The 16,983-nt window shown below is 41.9% G+C and overlaps 1 protein-coding gene across 1 annotated transcript in view; it reads left to right on the top strand.

Moving 5' to 3' along the window:
* The window catches only part of homer3b (homer scaffold protein 3b), a 59,397-nt gene that overhangs the window by 14,811 nt on the left and 27,603 nt on the right, over positions 1-16,983 (top strand). Inside the window, exons 2-4 of the mRNA XM_008286676.1 lie at positions 9,541-9,697; positions 14,210-14,341; positions 15,021-15,128. Coding sequence (XP_008284898.1) covers positions 9,541-9,697; positions 14,210-14,341; positions 15,021-15,128 — 397 coding nt within the window. The remainder of the gene's footprint in view (positions 1-9,540; positions 9,698-14,209; positions 14,342-15,020; positions 15,129-16,983) is intronic.

The following is a 16,983-nucleotide window of genomic DNA, read 5'->3' as shown; positions in this document are numbered from 1 at the left end:
ATGTTCTCCCCGTGCAGCGTGGGTTCTCTCCGGGTTCTCCGGCTTCCTCCCACAGTCCAGAAACATGTTGAGGTTAATTGGTGATTGTAAATTGTCCGTAGGTGTGAATGTGAGTGTGCTTGGTTGTCTGTCTCTAAGTGTAGCCCTGTGATAGACTGGTTACCTGTCCAGGTGAACCTGCCTTCACCCTGAGTCAGCTGGGATAGACTCCTGTATTTAAAGCTACAGATGCGGAAATGGTCTGTTTAAAAAAGGTCTGCAATATGGTGTTATAGGATCAGAAAAAGATGAGCCGCCTTTGCAGTATTTTGAGCTGAAAATCTAAAAGACACATTCTAGAGACGTGTTTCATTAATTTGCTGAAATGGGGCAAAAATACGGGACCTTTACTGTTTAGGTTCATTCAGTAGCTGTGTAGACACACTCTCACTGACCTGCTCCTAAACACCATCCTACTGTTTTGTAGAGGACTTCTTGGCATTGAATGTGTCTGTTATCTTATTTGTCAAACCATGGTTAAGGTCAAGAAGTAGTCTCAACTTTTATGCCAGCATAAGCAAGTGCTCAGACAAAAGCCACGTTTTAGATTTACAGTTCCATGACAACAATGTTCAGAAGCACCAGAAGAGCTCATGAATGGACCTAATTACCTTTCAATGTCAGTATCCCAATAAAAGTTTTTATTCCAGGCAGCCAGCTGATGGTGTTTGTGAACCGGCCTTGTGAAGTTCGTGCTTTCAGTCGACATAAATGCGGTACCTTGTCATCCTGTCAGGTTAGAGATGCTGGCTTGAAGCTGTAGCTGCAGTTTCACTTGTTTGCTCTCTCTCTCTTTATTTTTTTTGACAGTCCTTTAGGCTGTCAGATATGAGCAGCTGTCTCCTTCTACCCAGTCATGCAAGGTTTCACTCTCACAACACCAGATTTAATTAAAAGCTACACAGATTTGTGTTAATTGGATCAGGTGTGTGTATAGTAGAAGACACTCCAGCATGCAGGCTGTGCTGCTCTTTGCTGCGCTGCGTCGGTTCAGACGAGGCCTCTGTGACGGCTGCTGGGCTGTGTTTGTGCTCCTTCACCTCAGGAGGAATTTAATCCAGTTTTAATCTGCTCATATCATCAGACCACGACGTGATGCATCCTGTCTGAGCTGATTAGCTTGACGGCCTTTTCACAGTGCAACGTGAAGACGGGCCAAATGAATGACGGGGCTTTAATTTCTGTGTGATCCGCTGTGACAGCTGGGAGCCGACGAGCAGTCACTCATCACTTCTCATTAAGATGAGAATGTGATAGAGGGGAGATCCTGACAGAAGCCATTACGCTTTGATGTTAATTCTTATTTATTTTGGCTTATTGGCTTATTGCCTTAAAGTCCTGGTTATCTGTTATGCAGCCAGATAATGAGTTTTATTGAGTCTAATTAAGTGCATTCATGGTGTTGTTAATTTGCCTGATTCATATCTGATGTTTTGAGAAGGGTTTTACCTCCTGACAGTGAGATGCGTGTTACCGTCGACCACGAGCCTCAGATCAAACTCTCCCACATGAAGAGCTGCTGGGAGACACCCTGAACATTAGCTTGTTTTTTCATGAACGTAAGAACACACTTTTATGGATTTACACACGTTCCTATTGTTGAGGTGCACACACCAGCTCTGTGCTCACTACATCTTTTTATTTGTCAAATTGTTGCTCGAGTGGTCTTGTTCAAGGGCAGCTGCACACTGACTGTAAAAGGTGATAGCAATGAGTCACACTCTGAAATTTGATGCAATGACTAAATGCTTTAAAGCAACAGTCATGTCGGCTGACGGACATCCTGTTGTTTAGTTATTGTCCTTATTTAGAAAGGACACAAACGATGAGTTTTAGGAGCAGTTTTATCATCATAAATGGACTTATTTTTCAAACCGTGATAATTTTTGAGCTTGGCACCGATGGGCAGGGTAAGAAAAGAACGGGTTTTCATGGCCAAGTGATGCACTCGTGCCAACCTCATGTTTAACTTGAGCTAAATTTAGCTTTTCAGACTTTTTGCAACTCGAGTGACCAACAGCGATTCATCTGTAGCCGTGTTTCCTGACATGTTTTCCAAAGCATTTGGTGACAGCTTTGCAAAGTTAGATTGTGTGAAGAATCCTTTGGTAGCATTTTTCTGCTTGTTTTCTGATTAGAAAACATTATTTTGTGTCAGTGTTGACTATTTATACGTCCTGTTTTGGTTGGTGTTTCACAGGTAGCAAACAAGCAGTAACTTCTGGGGCTAAAAAATGAAGCCAACAATTGCAGTTTCCGTAATGGCCACTTGAGGCTCCTCCAAAAGTGAGTCAATCCCCATTGACCTCCATGTTGGAATGTCCTTCTTTATAGCAGAAATAAACATGTTCACAGCTTGGCACAAAAACAGTTTTGGTTTCTGTAGCTGATTTCATTGTTCATGGCAACTATATAGAGGGTTAATCTTTATATAGGTCACCCATTTGAATGATATTAAGGCTTAAAGGGATGCATTATTAAGGGCTTGGCTGCTTTGAGTGACAGGTCGTTATTGTCACAGTTAATGACCTAAAGACGTTTGCATGGACCTCCTCAGTTCCACTCCTGTTGCACCTCTTTGCATTGAGTTTACTTGGCAGTTAGGAGAAACCACGAGCTTCAAAACCACTGTTAGGAAATCTGTGGGTGAAGTCATGGAGGGTTCCTGCATCTTTATATATAATCAGTGGTAAACGACCCCAACAAATAACAATAATATATATCCAGTGACCACTTTATTAGGTACATCTGAAAAATCTAATTAAGCCCAGAACAACATTTATGGAATAAATTCTACCTTTGTGGGGAAAAAATAAATAAAAAATCTGTTTTTACTGATGCTGTCAAGGAAGCATTCATGTTTATTACTGATGTTGAGTTGAATTACCTTAAGAAGTATCTCTAACATCGTGATCGCCTCATTGAAGGACAAACACCGGAAAAATATTGAAAACATATTTCACATTTCAACACACAGCATCACTGCTAGCTGGAACTAACCGCTGAACTGCGTTAGACTGTGCAGAATGTGTATCTACGACAGTATCCAGCGAGCGTTTAAACCAGCTATCATTGCAAACGTGGAGCACTTGTTACGCAATACAAACACTCTATTAATAGCAGCAACTCAGATGTTGCAACAGCAGGTTGATCAAACACAGCAAATTGCTTTCAGCAGTGATACCATACCATCGGGCGGCTGTGGTTCAGGTGGTAGAGTGGGTTGTCCTCTGATCGTAAGGCTGACGGTTCGATCCACAGTTGAAGTGTCCTTGGGCAAGACACTGTACCCAAAGTTGCTCCCAATGGCAGGCAGCACCTGGAATGGCAGCTCTGTCGCCATTGGTGTATGAATGAGTGGGTGAATGAGAAACATATTGTAAAGCGCTTTGAGTGCTGCTAAGGTAGAAAAGCGCTATATAAGTGCCGTCCATTTACCATAAAACACAAGTACATTTATTTAATTTTGTTGTTGATGCTTCTCTTTCGACAGTTTGTGATCATTATACTTGTTCATCACAGCCATTAATTGCTGTTCCTGCTATGACGTCAGTGCTGTGAAAGCGATCTATAGGAAGAGGTCGTATATCAAAGACATATGGCTCAAAGCAACTTTCAAGCATCAAGTCGAGTAGCTCGTTAGAAAACAGCTGCACGAAACCAATTAGCTTCCAGGTTTAAATAATCCGCAGCTATTCAGGCAAACTATTAAGCTGCCTGCTGTTGGCCTGTGTATGTTTTTATTATCCTTCCTTCACACCAAACGCCCACTGACGAAGTCTCATTTAACACACCAATTTACTTCCGCCTTCACAAGAAACACTCAGCAACCGAACGGCTTCCGCAGAACGAAACCACCTTGAACTCCGAGGTCGGAAGAAGTTTATTAAAGGAGTTGCTCTGAACGTAGCTTTGCATAAAATCAATACTGACGCTTTCTGTTTGTCGGTCCTTGAGGGAGCCTTCATAGAGATCCCATTTATGTGTCAGCAACACAACCGTGTTAAAGCGTTCCTTAACCTATCTGAAATTGTAAGGGATGCTTCTAGAAGAGGAAAAATAGCAGTAAATCCAATGCAACGAGCCAAGTGTGCCACAAATTGGAGATTTTATAGTATGTACTCGGACAAACCTCTCTGAACATTCCCTGTATTTTGTGTCCGCTAAATCCATGCTGTGAAGTTAAATGAACTTCAATCAGAAATTAGTCACATCTATTGTATCTGTAGCTGCCGGCAACCTGGACCTGAATGACACCTAAATCTGCTTCCTTGGCTGTGCAGCTATTGTCTATTGTCCACTGCAGCTTCAGCAATCTGTGCCGAAACAATAACCGCTATTGTTTGTATGCAAATGTTCAGTAATTCCAACCAAATCCAGCGGGAACAATTCTTCATATAGCCGATGCTGACCTATATAAATGGTTGTTCCTCTTGCTTAGACAAAAACCAGAGCTCCCTCCCAGCGCACATTATCCTCATTAATGTCTGTGTATAATTGACTTGCGAAGGGAGCAGCTCATTGCATACATTAACACTGTTCAAACTCTATTAGCTGTGTAATGTTGCGTGAATTCTCCAAAGTGCCCGTGTAGTCCCTCCTTGTCCTGTGAGCTTCTCCTCCATGGTTTGTCCCCACAGCGACCAAATGCAGTTTGTCTTCGTGGAGAGCAGGACGGCTAATTGGGCGGCTAGCGGTGAGCAAATCTTCAGCTTCATTGGCACCAAAAGCCTCATTACGCCAGGAGAGCATCAGTGACCCGGGGCCTCTGAAATATGCCATCACATTTGGAGATTGGGAGCATTTCTGTCCACGGTTCGCTCTCCAACACATAAGCAAAACTAGGCATTAATGATAATCAGTGACTTTTAATGACGAGTACCGATGTCTCAGCCTTTTGGCTTTGTTCAGTGGACAACAGAAAAAGTTTTCCTGAATGTTATTTCCATTTTTTTTTATTGCTTAGTTGAGAAACATTGCTGTGAATACATCTGCAGAGTATTTGCATGGTTGACTTCATTCTCCCCCATAAAGCTAATTAACTGAAGGTTTTTTTGTTTTGCTTCGTCTGAAATGATTCCATTCAAAAATAACATCTATATGAAGAACATCTATATTCATGCTGTAAATACAAAGAACAATACTGTGCACTGGGAAGACTCGCAGCTCTGCCTCCATTAAAATTTTAAACCAGCAGCTCATTAAAATTGAATAAAATTAAAGCAAAAACATAAAGGAGGATGTGTAATATCATGGGCTGTGGTATTTATGTAGGACTTGGACACAGCTGCTCGTTAGAGCCAGAATTACATAGTAAGCACAGTATTTGCTGAAAATGGCGTCAGTCCTCTCAAAACGCAAACAAGATGTTTAGTTATACACGTCATGGTTATTCAATACCTGCCAATGACATTAAAACCTGAGAGTGAAATAGGATGGACATAAAAGAACCTCTGGTACTCTGATTACAGCTGCACAATATTTGGAAAAAGAATGATGTTTCACTATTTAGTTTTTCTGTGAGATTGAAACCCCCACAAATTTTCACTAGATGACTTTGATGAATCTATTTTAAAAGAATTTGTCTTTCTAAAAGTCCCTTTGTAGGCGAGAGCATCGACACACAAAATAAGAAATCAGTTTTAAAAAGAACAGTGACTTTTTTTGTTTTTTACTGTGAAGAATTTTGAGCAAAAGCTCATATGATGTAACATCAGCAAAAGCATTTGAAATAGCTTTTTGCTTTGGATGCCATTTAGATCGTACAGAGCTCAAACAAATTAGTTGTGTTAGCTTGTGCGGCGGCAACAGTTGTTTCTGATCAACGTCATTGTTTCTGCAACTGAAATATTTCCAGACAACTGAGCAGAGCTGCACCGTTACGACCAAAATGATAATCATGATTGTCTTGATCACGATTGGGATCATTATTTGCCAATTTATCGCAATTATTGATTGATTTTTAACATGGCACTTTCACACGTAAACTAATGGAGCAGTGCTGTGTTACATTCCTACTAATATACAAAGCTGCTTTAAAATAGGACGTGCATCTCTTAGAGCTGAAATAAAAATGAAATTGTACTCACAGGGCCTCACTTGCAAAACAACTGCTTATTTATAGATATTGGAGTTTACAGATGCTCTGTAAATGCTTCACGTGCAGACTGCAGTCGATGCAGAGAAGCCTCTGGTCTCCACTCAGGTACTGCAGCACCTCAGCAATGTGAGCAGAAAGAGCTCATAGGTCAGATTTACCCCGTAAATAACACAAAGACAAAAAAACCAACAACAACAATATTTGAGTTAAGCTGTATTACTTCACATTGCATTTCCTGCAACTGCGACTATTGTGCACAAGATGATTGCAGCTCTACTCGAGCTTAAAAACATATTTTAACAACATCCAGGAATCTTCACAAATTTACTACAATGGGTTTTTAAAGTTCTTTTTGAAAATTTCTGAAAATAATTGATAATATTTTATCAGATTAACGTTAAGCCAATAGTCAGGTAATTTATAACCTACAGCTAATTCAAGGCAGACAAATCACGTGTGTGAATTCTAAAGTTACTGTTTATTTTCTCTTTTCCCCAATGTTTCCTCCTGTATTATTCTCCTCAGCAAGGAAGCAATTCTACTGGAAACAAAATAAGGGGTAATTTGGCAAGAATGAAACAGAGACATTAGAATTGCTCGATAACAGGAATGCAGCGTTCAAACGGCGCCTAATCATGTGGGCTTGTTGGTATGATTTCAAGAGAAACATGAGAGAACCGGTTTTTTCAGAGTGCCGTCATGTCGTGAATTTTGGTGGCAGGTGTGAAAGAAAAACCGCAACTAGTATTGCTTGATCGCACAAAGCATAAAAATCAAAACGTCTTTCTTGTGACTCTGGAAAACTGCTTCATGCGTTCGAGCTGCGGCCGATGAGATTACTGTAATTTTGCAGGACGTCCAGAGAAGACTGCAGATTGTGTCGGCGCCGGCTCAGAGTGCTGCAGCAGGAGAGCCTGGAAGCTCCAACACTTTCCACCTGTACTGGGAACGCTGCACCGGCTGCCGGTACAGTGCAGAATTGATTAGTGCTCGTTTACAAGGCGCTACATGACGTGAATCCTGAATGTATTTTCAGCCTGCTCACTGGCTGCAGCCCAGACACATCCCTCAGCTCATCAAATATTTGTCTTCTGAATGTAACTGGAATTAAAAGTAAATCAGATGAAGGTGCATTTGATCACTATGATGCTGTGGAGATTAGATCCTCTGCAACTGTGTCTTCTTTTAAAAGTCTTAAAACATATATTTTTTGTCTCAGGCTCTTAGTGGTTGGTGTGTGTGTGTTATCGTGTGTATCAGTGGTAATCCATGTGTGGATGCTGGCGTATGAAGTGTGTTTCATGTACGTGTGCATCTCTTTCTGTCTCATCTGTTTAATGTCTTTTCTGTTTTTTATTCTAAAGCATGTTGAGTTTCCCCGTGTATGAAAGGTGCTGTGTAAGTTATAAATAAAACGGACTTGGCTTGACTTGCGAGAGCCAACGCTTCTATAATGAAAAATAGGGGTTTGCTGTAGACTTAAAGTGACATCTGATGCTGTTCCCTGGCGCTCATCTCTCTGTTCGGAGCCCCTCGGGTGAGTCTCTCCACCGACAAACTGGCTCAGCGAGGAGCGTCGCACGCAGACAGATTTATGTCCCCTAAAAAACGACACATGTAACACCTGACCTCCGGCTCACCTCACCGTCTGTGACAGAGCTGAGTGACAAATGAAGAGTTCAGACTGAAGGTGATGAATTTACCTCCTGACGAAAGTGACTCGTTGGCACACAGTGATTGATAGCAGAACAGTTGCACAGATTGGTGGAGTCCAGCAGATGCTGCACGCTTGTCGGCTTATGCTCCTTTTCCCATCTAATGTCTTCAATACATGTCGTCTTTTCTGTTTTAAATCTTGTATGTTGTCCTATTTTCAAACCATTTTTCATTTTTTTGGCTTTTTTTTTGTAGAACAAACTAACAAAAAAATGAAGATTTCTGTATTTCTGCTCCTCTCTTTGAAACAAAAGGTAGAAACTAGATTTCCAGAGACAGTGTCTGAAGTAAGCTTCAGTTCAATAAAGGAAACAATTATTTTAATGGAGAAATCGTCAGCTGGGAGATTAGGACTCCACCACGGAGAGCGAGCACTCCTGGGAAAATAGTAATGGAAAGCAGCACTATTGATTGCTATCAGCATGAACAAAAACAACAACAACAAAAAAAAGCACCTTTTGAAAGGTTATGATGAAAACTGTCACCACTGACACCCTTATCTCAGATTTTAGGACTTTTTAAAATTCTCTAAGCATGTTGTCTAGTTTAAACATGGAACTTCCTTGTGAATTGCATCGAGGTAATGATACACAACCAGTAACAAAGCGTTAATAAAGTGCCTGAAACATTTCTTTAGTGACATTTTTGATATTGGCACTAATATAAAAACTAAATCAGCGCACATGGTTCTTCAACCTCAAGGAGACGCACAGGGCGGACATATTGAATGTCCAAGGAAGTTACCAAATATGGTCACTTGCTCCATAAAGGGTTAAGTAACAAAGAAAACGACTCATGAGTTTGATTTCAAATGTACTTAATTGGTTGTGGCATAAAAATACGTGCAGTTCTCCACTATTGTTAGTGTCATTGTTGCAGATCAGGCATTAAAAGTAAAGCATTTCATTTGATGTAGTCTTAATTCTGCCATAATTAGGTCTTTTAATTCTTTTTATGTGATACATATAAATGCGGTTGGGCTGCAAGGTGGATCAGTGGTTAGCACCGTTGCCTCGCGGCAAGAAGGTTGCCAGTTTGCATCCTGGTGAGGACACCTGGGATCTTTTTGCGTGGAGTCTCCATGTTCTCCTCGTGCAGTGTGGGTTCTCCGGCTTCCTCCCACAAACATGTTGAGGTTAATTGGTGATTGTAAATTGTCCGTAGGTGTGAATGTGAGTGTGCTTGGTTGTCTGTCTCTAAGTGTAGCCCTGTGATAGACTGGTTACCTGTCCAGGTGAACCTGCCTTCACCCTGAGTCAGCTGGGATAGACTCCGCCCCCCCATGACCCTAGTGAGGATTAAGTGGTGTATTGATGATGGATGGGTGATACTTATAAATGCGGTTTTCTACAACATCTTTAGGTTTGTGGGCTTAGTGGTTTGATCTTTGTGGTTTTATGTGGTTTCGTTGTTGCGACAGTGTGCACCGACGGATAAAGACTTAAATTGTTTACTGACTTCCTTTAAATATCCTGTATATTTTCACTATGAACATTTACTTTGCTGCTTATTAAACATGTAAATGAGTGCTGTAAATGGTCAGAAACTGTAAGACCTTCACCTGAGCACACAGTCCCTTCATGAAGGAGAACCTGTCAGCCTAAACATATAGTGCTCAGTAAATAATATGACATTAAATCACCCGTCACATTAATTGAATTTATTCTGTTCTCTTGTCCTTAAAGGGAGCAGCCCATCTTCAGCGCCAGAGCTCATGTCTTCCAGATCGACCCGGCCACCAAACGCAACTGGCTGCCGGCCAGCAAACACGCCGTCACCGTGTCCTTCTTCTACGATGCCAGCCGCAGCGTCTACCGCATCATCAGCGTGGGTGGGACTAAGGTGGGAGCCCGACACACACAACGACACACAAATCCACCCACAACATGCGCTGATGTTCACATTTCTCGCTCGCAGATCTGTGTTTAAATTCTGTTTAACATGTTCACGTCACCGAAACACATCACGTCACCTGCATTGGGAAATGTTTTCAGCATGATGTAGAAATGTGTGAATATTTATCAGCGTGTGTGAGTGTGTGTGAGTCACAGAGGGGCCAGTTGGCGTCACAGGTAGGGGCATGCAGCTCAATGCTGGTCAGAAACAGGTCAGTGTGGAGTCATTCCACTGTTACAGCAGTCTTTCAGGTAAAAAGTGAATTTGCTGAGGTTTTTGTAGAAGCAGACCAGTGAAGCATGTTTTGCAAGAATCTTTTTTTTGGTGTTGCTGTTGGATGGATTGATTTTAACCCCTTAAACCTAAAGCAGTTTCTGGATGATGATGTTGTTGTTGTTGTTGTTGTTCCTGACACAGTTTAACTCACTGTGGCTTCATTTTCACTGCGATATAAAATCCTGCACCTCTATGGAAACAGCACAACCGTGGCTAGAAGTACAGCCAAACAGCTTATATTAGAAAAAGAAATCAAAAGTTTAATATCTTTGTTCAGATATATTTTTTGAATTGTCCATGGGGGCTGCTAATACTGAAAGAAACGGTAACTCTACATACTACATATATTTTATTACTTACATGCCTTGTCTTTGGTTCCATACTTGTCATCTGTCTGCTCTGTGTAAACACATCCTTCAGTTCAGTTAATTCAGAATGTCCTGAATTATTTTGTGTGACATCACAGCCGGTTTTATTGTTGTTTCGGCAGAATGGGGATAAAGCAAACGGTTTACTTTCAATCAAATAAACTGACTTTGTTGAAATATCACAGTTTAAAGCGTGAACGAGGTGTGTCAGAAAAGTTTCAGGACTGGTGTCACTAAAGATAAATTAAGTTTTATAATGGAACAACGTATTACAGAAAAGCAGTTCAAGAAAACTCGAAAAGTTAAAAATCCTATGATTCATTCTGTTTTTACAGATACTGCCTCCAGTAAATGATGTAATTTGGGTATTTTTTAAAGACAACATGCCTTTCAATCCAGCTGCAGGCTTTGGGATCAGAAGTGCCCCGAGACATTTCAGTGTTGTTTATTATTTCTGTGGAATGAAGCAAACATGAAACGTATTGGGACTGCCTGAAAAAGTCAACTCAGTTCTCCATTCAGCCATTTTTTGTCTTTGTTAAAGGATGTATCACACTTCCCTTACCTCGCAGCACTTTCTGTTGCCTTCAGCAGCGAGCTGATGGTATTTTCCTCTCCTGGTATTAGTATTACATCTGAGTAGAGACCCTTCATTTGTGGAGTATCACATTCTCCTGACTTTCCTTTTACTCAGCCCACTTTGTGCATCATATGCTGAGATCCTTCAAATAAATGGAAATAGATCCGGTTGCTGTTTGGATGTGGCTGTCATGGGTGGAAATGCATTAGTCAAATACACACATAGTCAGCAGAGTATTTATAACACACGCATATCGGTAATGCGGCAGCAACACTAAAGCACCTGGGAGTCCCAGCACTAACAGAATATCTTGTTAGTACGTGAAACTCAGAGAAAACACTGCACTTTGTTGTTATCAGCCAGTTGTGCCAATTTGCCGCCCTGAGACTAGAGGCTTTTGGAGAAGAGACGAAAGAAATCATTTGGCAACAAATCCACCTTATCAGGCTGTTCACTTGAGAATATTGCTGAACAGATCACCGCACACCACAACCAGCTCTTTCACTTCGCCGTCTCTCTGCGGCCTGCTTGTTAGTTACTTTGTGTTGATTTGCATGAGCGGTTCTCCGGCAGATTTCCATAATAACTGTTAGTGACACAACTTCAAAGGCTCCAGAATCAGACGACCCCCGTAATCTAAATGTGACTTGTGATATTAGGCCTGCTGTGATATTTATTATTGCTAATGAGCGTCTACAGAAGAGCATGAAGCTCCACCACCCGCCTGTTTATTGTGATGAGCTGCAGCACAGAGAACAGTTGGCCTCTTGTTACTCAGATGAAAATCAGCGTATTTGCTGGTCAACTATGTACAAATGAAAAATAACAGTGGGCTGTAATGAATTTGGCATTTAAAGGTGACGGGAGTTATTCATGTTCTTTCTTGTTTGTTCTGTATATAATGCAAAGTCATGCCACTGAATATGAATGGAATGAATGAATTGAAAACAGACTTATAAAGAACTTTGTTTGCACATGCCTCTGTGCTCGTGCAACACACCAACTAGCCGTGACAGAAATGAAGGCAACGCACCTTCACCTTCATCACCAGTGGATGAACTAACTATTGGAGTCAACCAATAAATTAAAATTGTGTGTTAAATGAAAACAGTGCTGATTGTTTGGGTTTGTACACGATACAAGTCCACACCAGAGCAATATCAACAAACTGTCAAATGATTCAACGTGGTATCACCTTACGGCAATTACATTACTTCTACGTTGGACAGGAGTCATTTGTTCTGACCGTTTAGAAATAATATTTTATTAATACTTAACACAGGCCCAACGGTGGGAAGTCAACGCATCACGAGTCAGTGCACCCTTCATTACTGAGATGCAAGTCTTTAATTTTTTACTGTGCTTCATGTGACCAGTATTGCACAGATTTCTGGAGGATCTTCTCAGCTAGCTTCTGCTAGATAGGTTGACTTTCTTGACCTTTCTCTTAAAATCCCTTAAAAGTGTTGAAGTCAGGCAACATGCTTGGCCAGATCATAGTTTTAACTTTTTTCGTCTGATTGTAAGCAGTGATCGTGCTGGAATATTCCTCCTTTGCCAAGCTTCTGCAGACTGGGAGTCATCTTGTCAGGCAGTACTTTGGTATAACCACAGATATTCACTGCACCATCGATAAATGTGACCCATCTGCATGAAATCAGTCGTGTTGCACCTTGGGCTGTATCCGAGATACAGTCCGAATTACGTTGTAATATAAAAATATTGATTTTGGGTTTATTACTTAGATCGGAGTTTGCAGGTTCTCCCCGTGCAGCGTGGGTTCTCTCCGGGTTCTCCGGCTTCCTCCCACACAGTCCAAAAACATGCTAAGGTTAATTGGTGATTGTAAATTGTCCGTAGGTGTGAATGTGAGTGTGCTTGGTTGTCTGTCTCTAAGTGTGGCCCTGCGATGGACTGGCGACCTGTCCAGGGTGTCCCCTGCCTTCGCCCTAAGTCGGCTGGGATAGGCTCCAGCCCCCCCGCGACACTAATGAGGATTAAGCGGTGTATAGAAAATGGATGGATGGATACTTAGATCGGTCCATTTAGTTGTTTTCTACATGCAGTTAACATGTAATATTACAGAGCTCCATATCGCTATCAAATACCATCGGCGTGCATGAGCGGTAAAACCAGAAAGAAGCCGTGGAAATCACTCGTGTGCAGACGAGCAATGTGTCACTGCCAGCCAATCCTGTCCCGTGATTTGCGTCATGTGGTAGCAACATGCCGCTTTTGTTTACGCATATTAGCCCAAGGCGCAATGCGACTGGTTTCGTGCAGATGGGTCACAAATGACCTCTCCTCAACACCTTTAAAACTCACATCATTACACTTCCATCTCCGTGCATCACTGTCAGGATTCTGTTTTCACTGTGGCTGTCCTGACCACGTTCATGCTAAACATGCTGGATGCCGTCTGAACCAAACAACTCATCTAGCCAAAGAATGTGCTCTCAAGATTCATCAGCATTCATTCATTCATTCATTCAACTGCTTTGAACTGCAAGGTTAAACCAGTTCTTGTTTTAATCTTGCAGTTATGTGCTGAATAGAAAGCCATGGTTTCTTTATTGGAGGTTGACATCGTACAATGTCCTTTGCACTGTGTCACGGTACCTTTGATTTCCATTGATCATCCCTGTGCTAAGCTAGAAGCACTTGCCCGTCTGTTAGTTGGAGCATTGTTCTTGTGCCCTGTTCTAGTAAAACTCCTAATTACTGCTGCAGTTGTGTCTCACCAGATTTTTCATCTGGTCACTGATCTTCCAGTATCGTCTACTATCCTCTTCGGTAGTTCTTTTCCATGTTAGAGATGTGCAGACAGAAACAGCCCACTGGTCGAAAACTGAGAAAGTTCTGGCTGTTACTGCTCATTTTATAGCCATGTTCGTACAATCAGGCTTTGGAAATTGGAATTTCCTGAATTCGTTCATACAGGTTTCACAGGCTTTCTGTCATTTATCACAGGTGCATTGTCTACTTTGGGACCTGTATTTTCAATATAGCCTTCTAAAGTATGTGTTTTTGATTGTTCATAAGAGGAAACACTCCACTTAGAAGTTATGCAGTTATTGACAGGTGATGCAATTTTCATCCCTTCATGTTTATAACTGATATTATTCTGTGCAGCATGGTTTTATTCATCACAAAAATGTCCCACTTTTCCCACAAGGTTCAATTTTCCACTGTGTTCTAATGTTTTTTGCTTTTTTTTGTCCCCTGTGGTTTCAGGCCATCATCAACAGCACCATCACCCCCAACATGACTTTCACCAAAACCTCCCAGAAGTTTGGCCAGTGGGCAGACAGCCGGGCCAACACCGTCTACGGCCTGGGCTTCTCCACCGAGCAGCAGCTGCAGCAGGTACACGCTTTTCACACGCACACGCACACACACACACACACACACACACACACACACACACACACATTGCAGCAACACTCTGAGAAGATACTTCAAAAGCTCTTTCATTTGTTGCATAGAAAGAACAGGTTGGAGTAAGAGGCACTCTGAAGCAGGAGAGGACCGTCAAGTGGTGAACAAGGCAATATTTTCACTTTGTATTAGCACATCTTCTATCAGCACTTGATCTCTCCGCATTTGATTTGCACCTGTTTTTATAAAAATATGTTCAAAATACAGATGGAGCTACACTTTTGCTTGTTGTCATCATGCAGATTGCTTCTTCTAGCATGGGTGCATCTTTCTCGAGACATTTTCTTTGACCTTCAAGATTTCCCCATTTGCTCTGAGAAAACATCTGTTCTGCAATAATTTGACTTTTCCAGCAGTAACATCCGTTTGTTCCCCCCCAGATTTGGCATGCTATCATATATAGAGCGGACAGACATCACAATAGCAATAAACTGCTCACATGTTCATGATCTTTCTTTAGAGTGAAGCTGCCTGATAAAGACGTGGCCCACATGTAGGAGGAGGGAATTACACTGCAGTCGAGTGTGTGCTTCTTGCAGCAACACGTTGTCTGGTTTTGCTGGCAGGCAGAGTGTAATTTCTGTCTCTTCTCTTCTGCCACCTGCAGTTTGCAGAACAGTTTAAGGAGGTGAAGGAAGCGGCCCGTCTGGCCAGAGAGAAATCCCAGGAGAGGTTTGAACTGGCCAACCCTGCTCTCAACATTGCAGCTCCGCAGGTAACGCACCGCTGTACTTCCTCTTGTGGCTAATTAGCACATCTCTCACGTAGGAAATGGAAACTCCACACACTTAAATATACTCGAAAGAATCAAAGCTTTTGTCATAACAGATCTGAAAAAATACCAGAGACCAATATGGAGCCCAGATAAGTGAATAATAAGGGAATATTTACGTGCGTTTTTCGCTATGCAGCTATTAATTTTATAGCAGTGCATAAATGTCTTCATTAAAGTTTTTCTATTCGCTGGTCTGGAAATTTGCTTTCTACAAATCTCACTGTGAACAGAAAGCATCCTCTCCCGAAGGAAAAATTAAACTGCAAAATTATCCCGAGTAACTGCGACCTTGTTCCCGAGCAGACACCCCTGCTGATTCTTTTTCAAAGCAAGGATTCAAATGCTTTTTGGTTTTTTGCACTTTTTCCTCCACTGCAGTGAGGTGGTGGGAGGATTCTCAAGTGTCAGAGATCTCACATGCCTGAATCGAGGCTACAAATTAGGGGTAATTAAGTAGGGAAAATGACTTTTAGACATAATAAAGGAAGGAGGGAGATTTAGTGATGATATCTGCACAATGTTGACTGTGTTCAGACATCACCAGGGAAAACCCCACTGCTGGTAACCAGGAAACTATAAATAGTCTTAAAAGATTTTACTGAGCGGAAATAGCTTTTTAAAGGACCAGTGAGTAGGATTTAGAGGATTCAACTGGTGAGGTTGCAGATTTCAGTCATCTAAATATCACTAAAAACACAGAAGGGCCTCTTTAGAGCCAGCGTTTGGTTTGTCTGTTCTTGGCTACTGCAGAAATATGGTGGTGCAACATGGCAGGACCTGCTCCCCTTTGTAGTTATAAAGAGCTCATTTTAATGCCACTAAAACACAATTCTTATTTGTTCAGGTGATGAAACACTAATAAAAACATCCATCCATCCATTATCTATACACCTTAATCCTCACTAGGGTCATGCGGGGCTGGAGTCTATTCCAGCTGACTCAGGGTGAAGGCAGGTTCACCTGGACAGGTAACCAGTCTATCACAGGGCTACACTTAGAGACAGACAACCAAGCACACTCACATTCACACCTACGGACAATTTAGAATCACCAATTAACCTCAACATGTTTCTGGACTGTGTGGGAGGAAGCCGGAGAGAACTCACGCTGCACGGGGAGAACATGCAAACTCCACGCAGAAAGATCCCGGGTGTCTACACCGGGACGCGAACCGGTGAACCGGCGACCTTCTTGCCGCGAGGCGACGCTGCTAACCACTGAGCCACCTTGCAGCCCTAATAAAAACATAATTTTTTATATTTTATTCCATTTCTACCAGTAGATTCAGGTAAATCCTGCACACTGGCCCGTTAAACACTAAATTGTATAATTCATCCCACTCTCACCCAACCGGTCGAGGCAGATGGCCGTCCCTCCCTGAGCCTGGTTCTGTCGGAACCGTGGGGGTTTTCGGTTCCTTCCCACTGTTGCAGACTGCTTGCGGACTGCTGAAGCTTATAGGGAATCCAGATGTTTTGGATTGTTGGGTGTTTCTGTTTCTGCCTTTGTTAAGCGCTATGAGATGACTTGTTGTTGTAAATATGCGCTATACAAATAAAATTGAATTGAATTGAATTGAATTGAATTGAATTAAACATGCAACTTTTGAACTGCCCAGACATCTGGACATGACTTTGGAAAAGAACTGTGAACAGGTTCAGGTTGGAGCGACATGAAGGAACATGATGATCTCTATAAACCTCGAGCCAATACGGAAGTGAAGCATTAATATCCCGATGAACTCTGTGCCTTTGTTTCTATTTTAAAAATATACAGAATGACGAGGGATTAGATG

The sequence above is a fragment of the Stegastes partitus genome, unplaced genomic scaffold, assembly GCF_000690725.1.
Source record: "Stegastes partitus isolate 25-593 unplaced genomic scaffold, Stegastes_partitus-1.0.2 Scaffold464, whole genome shotgun sequence".
NCBI lineage: Eukaryota > Metazoa > Chordata > Actinopteri > Pomacentridae > Stegastes > Stegastes partitus.
The sequence above is the reverse complement of the archived record's forward strand: the minus strand, read 5'-3'. Positions and strand labels throughout refer to the sequence as shown.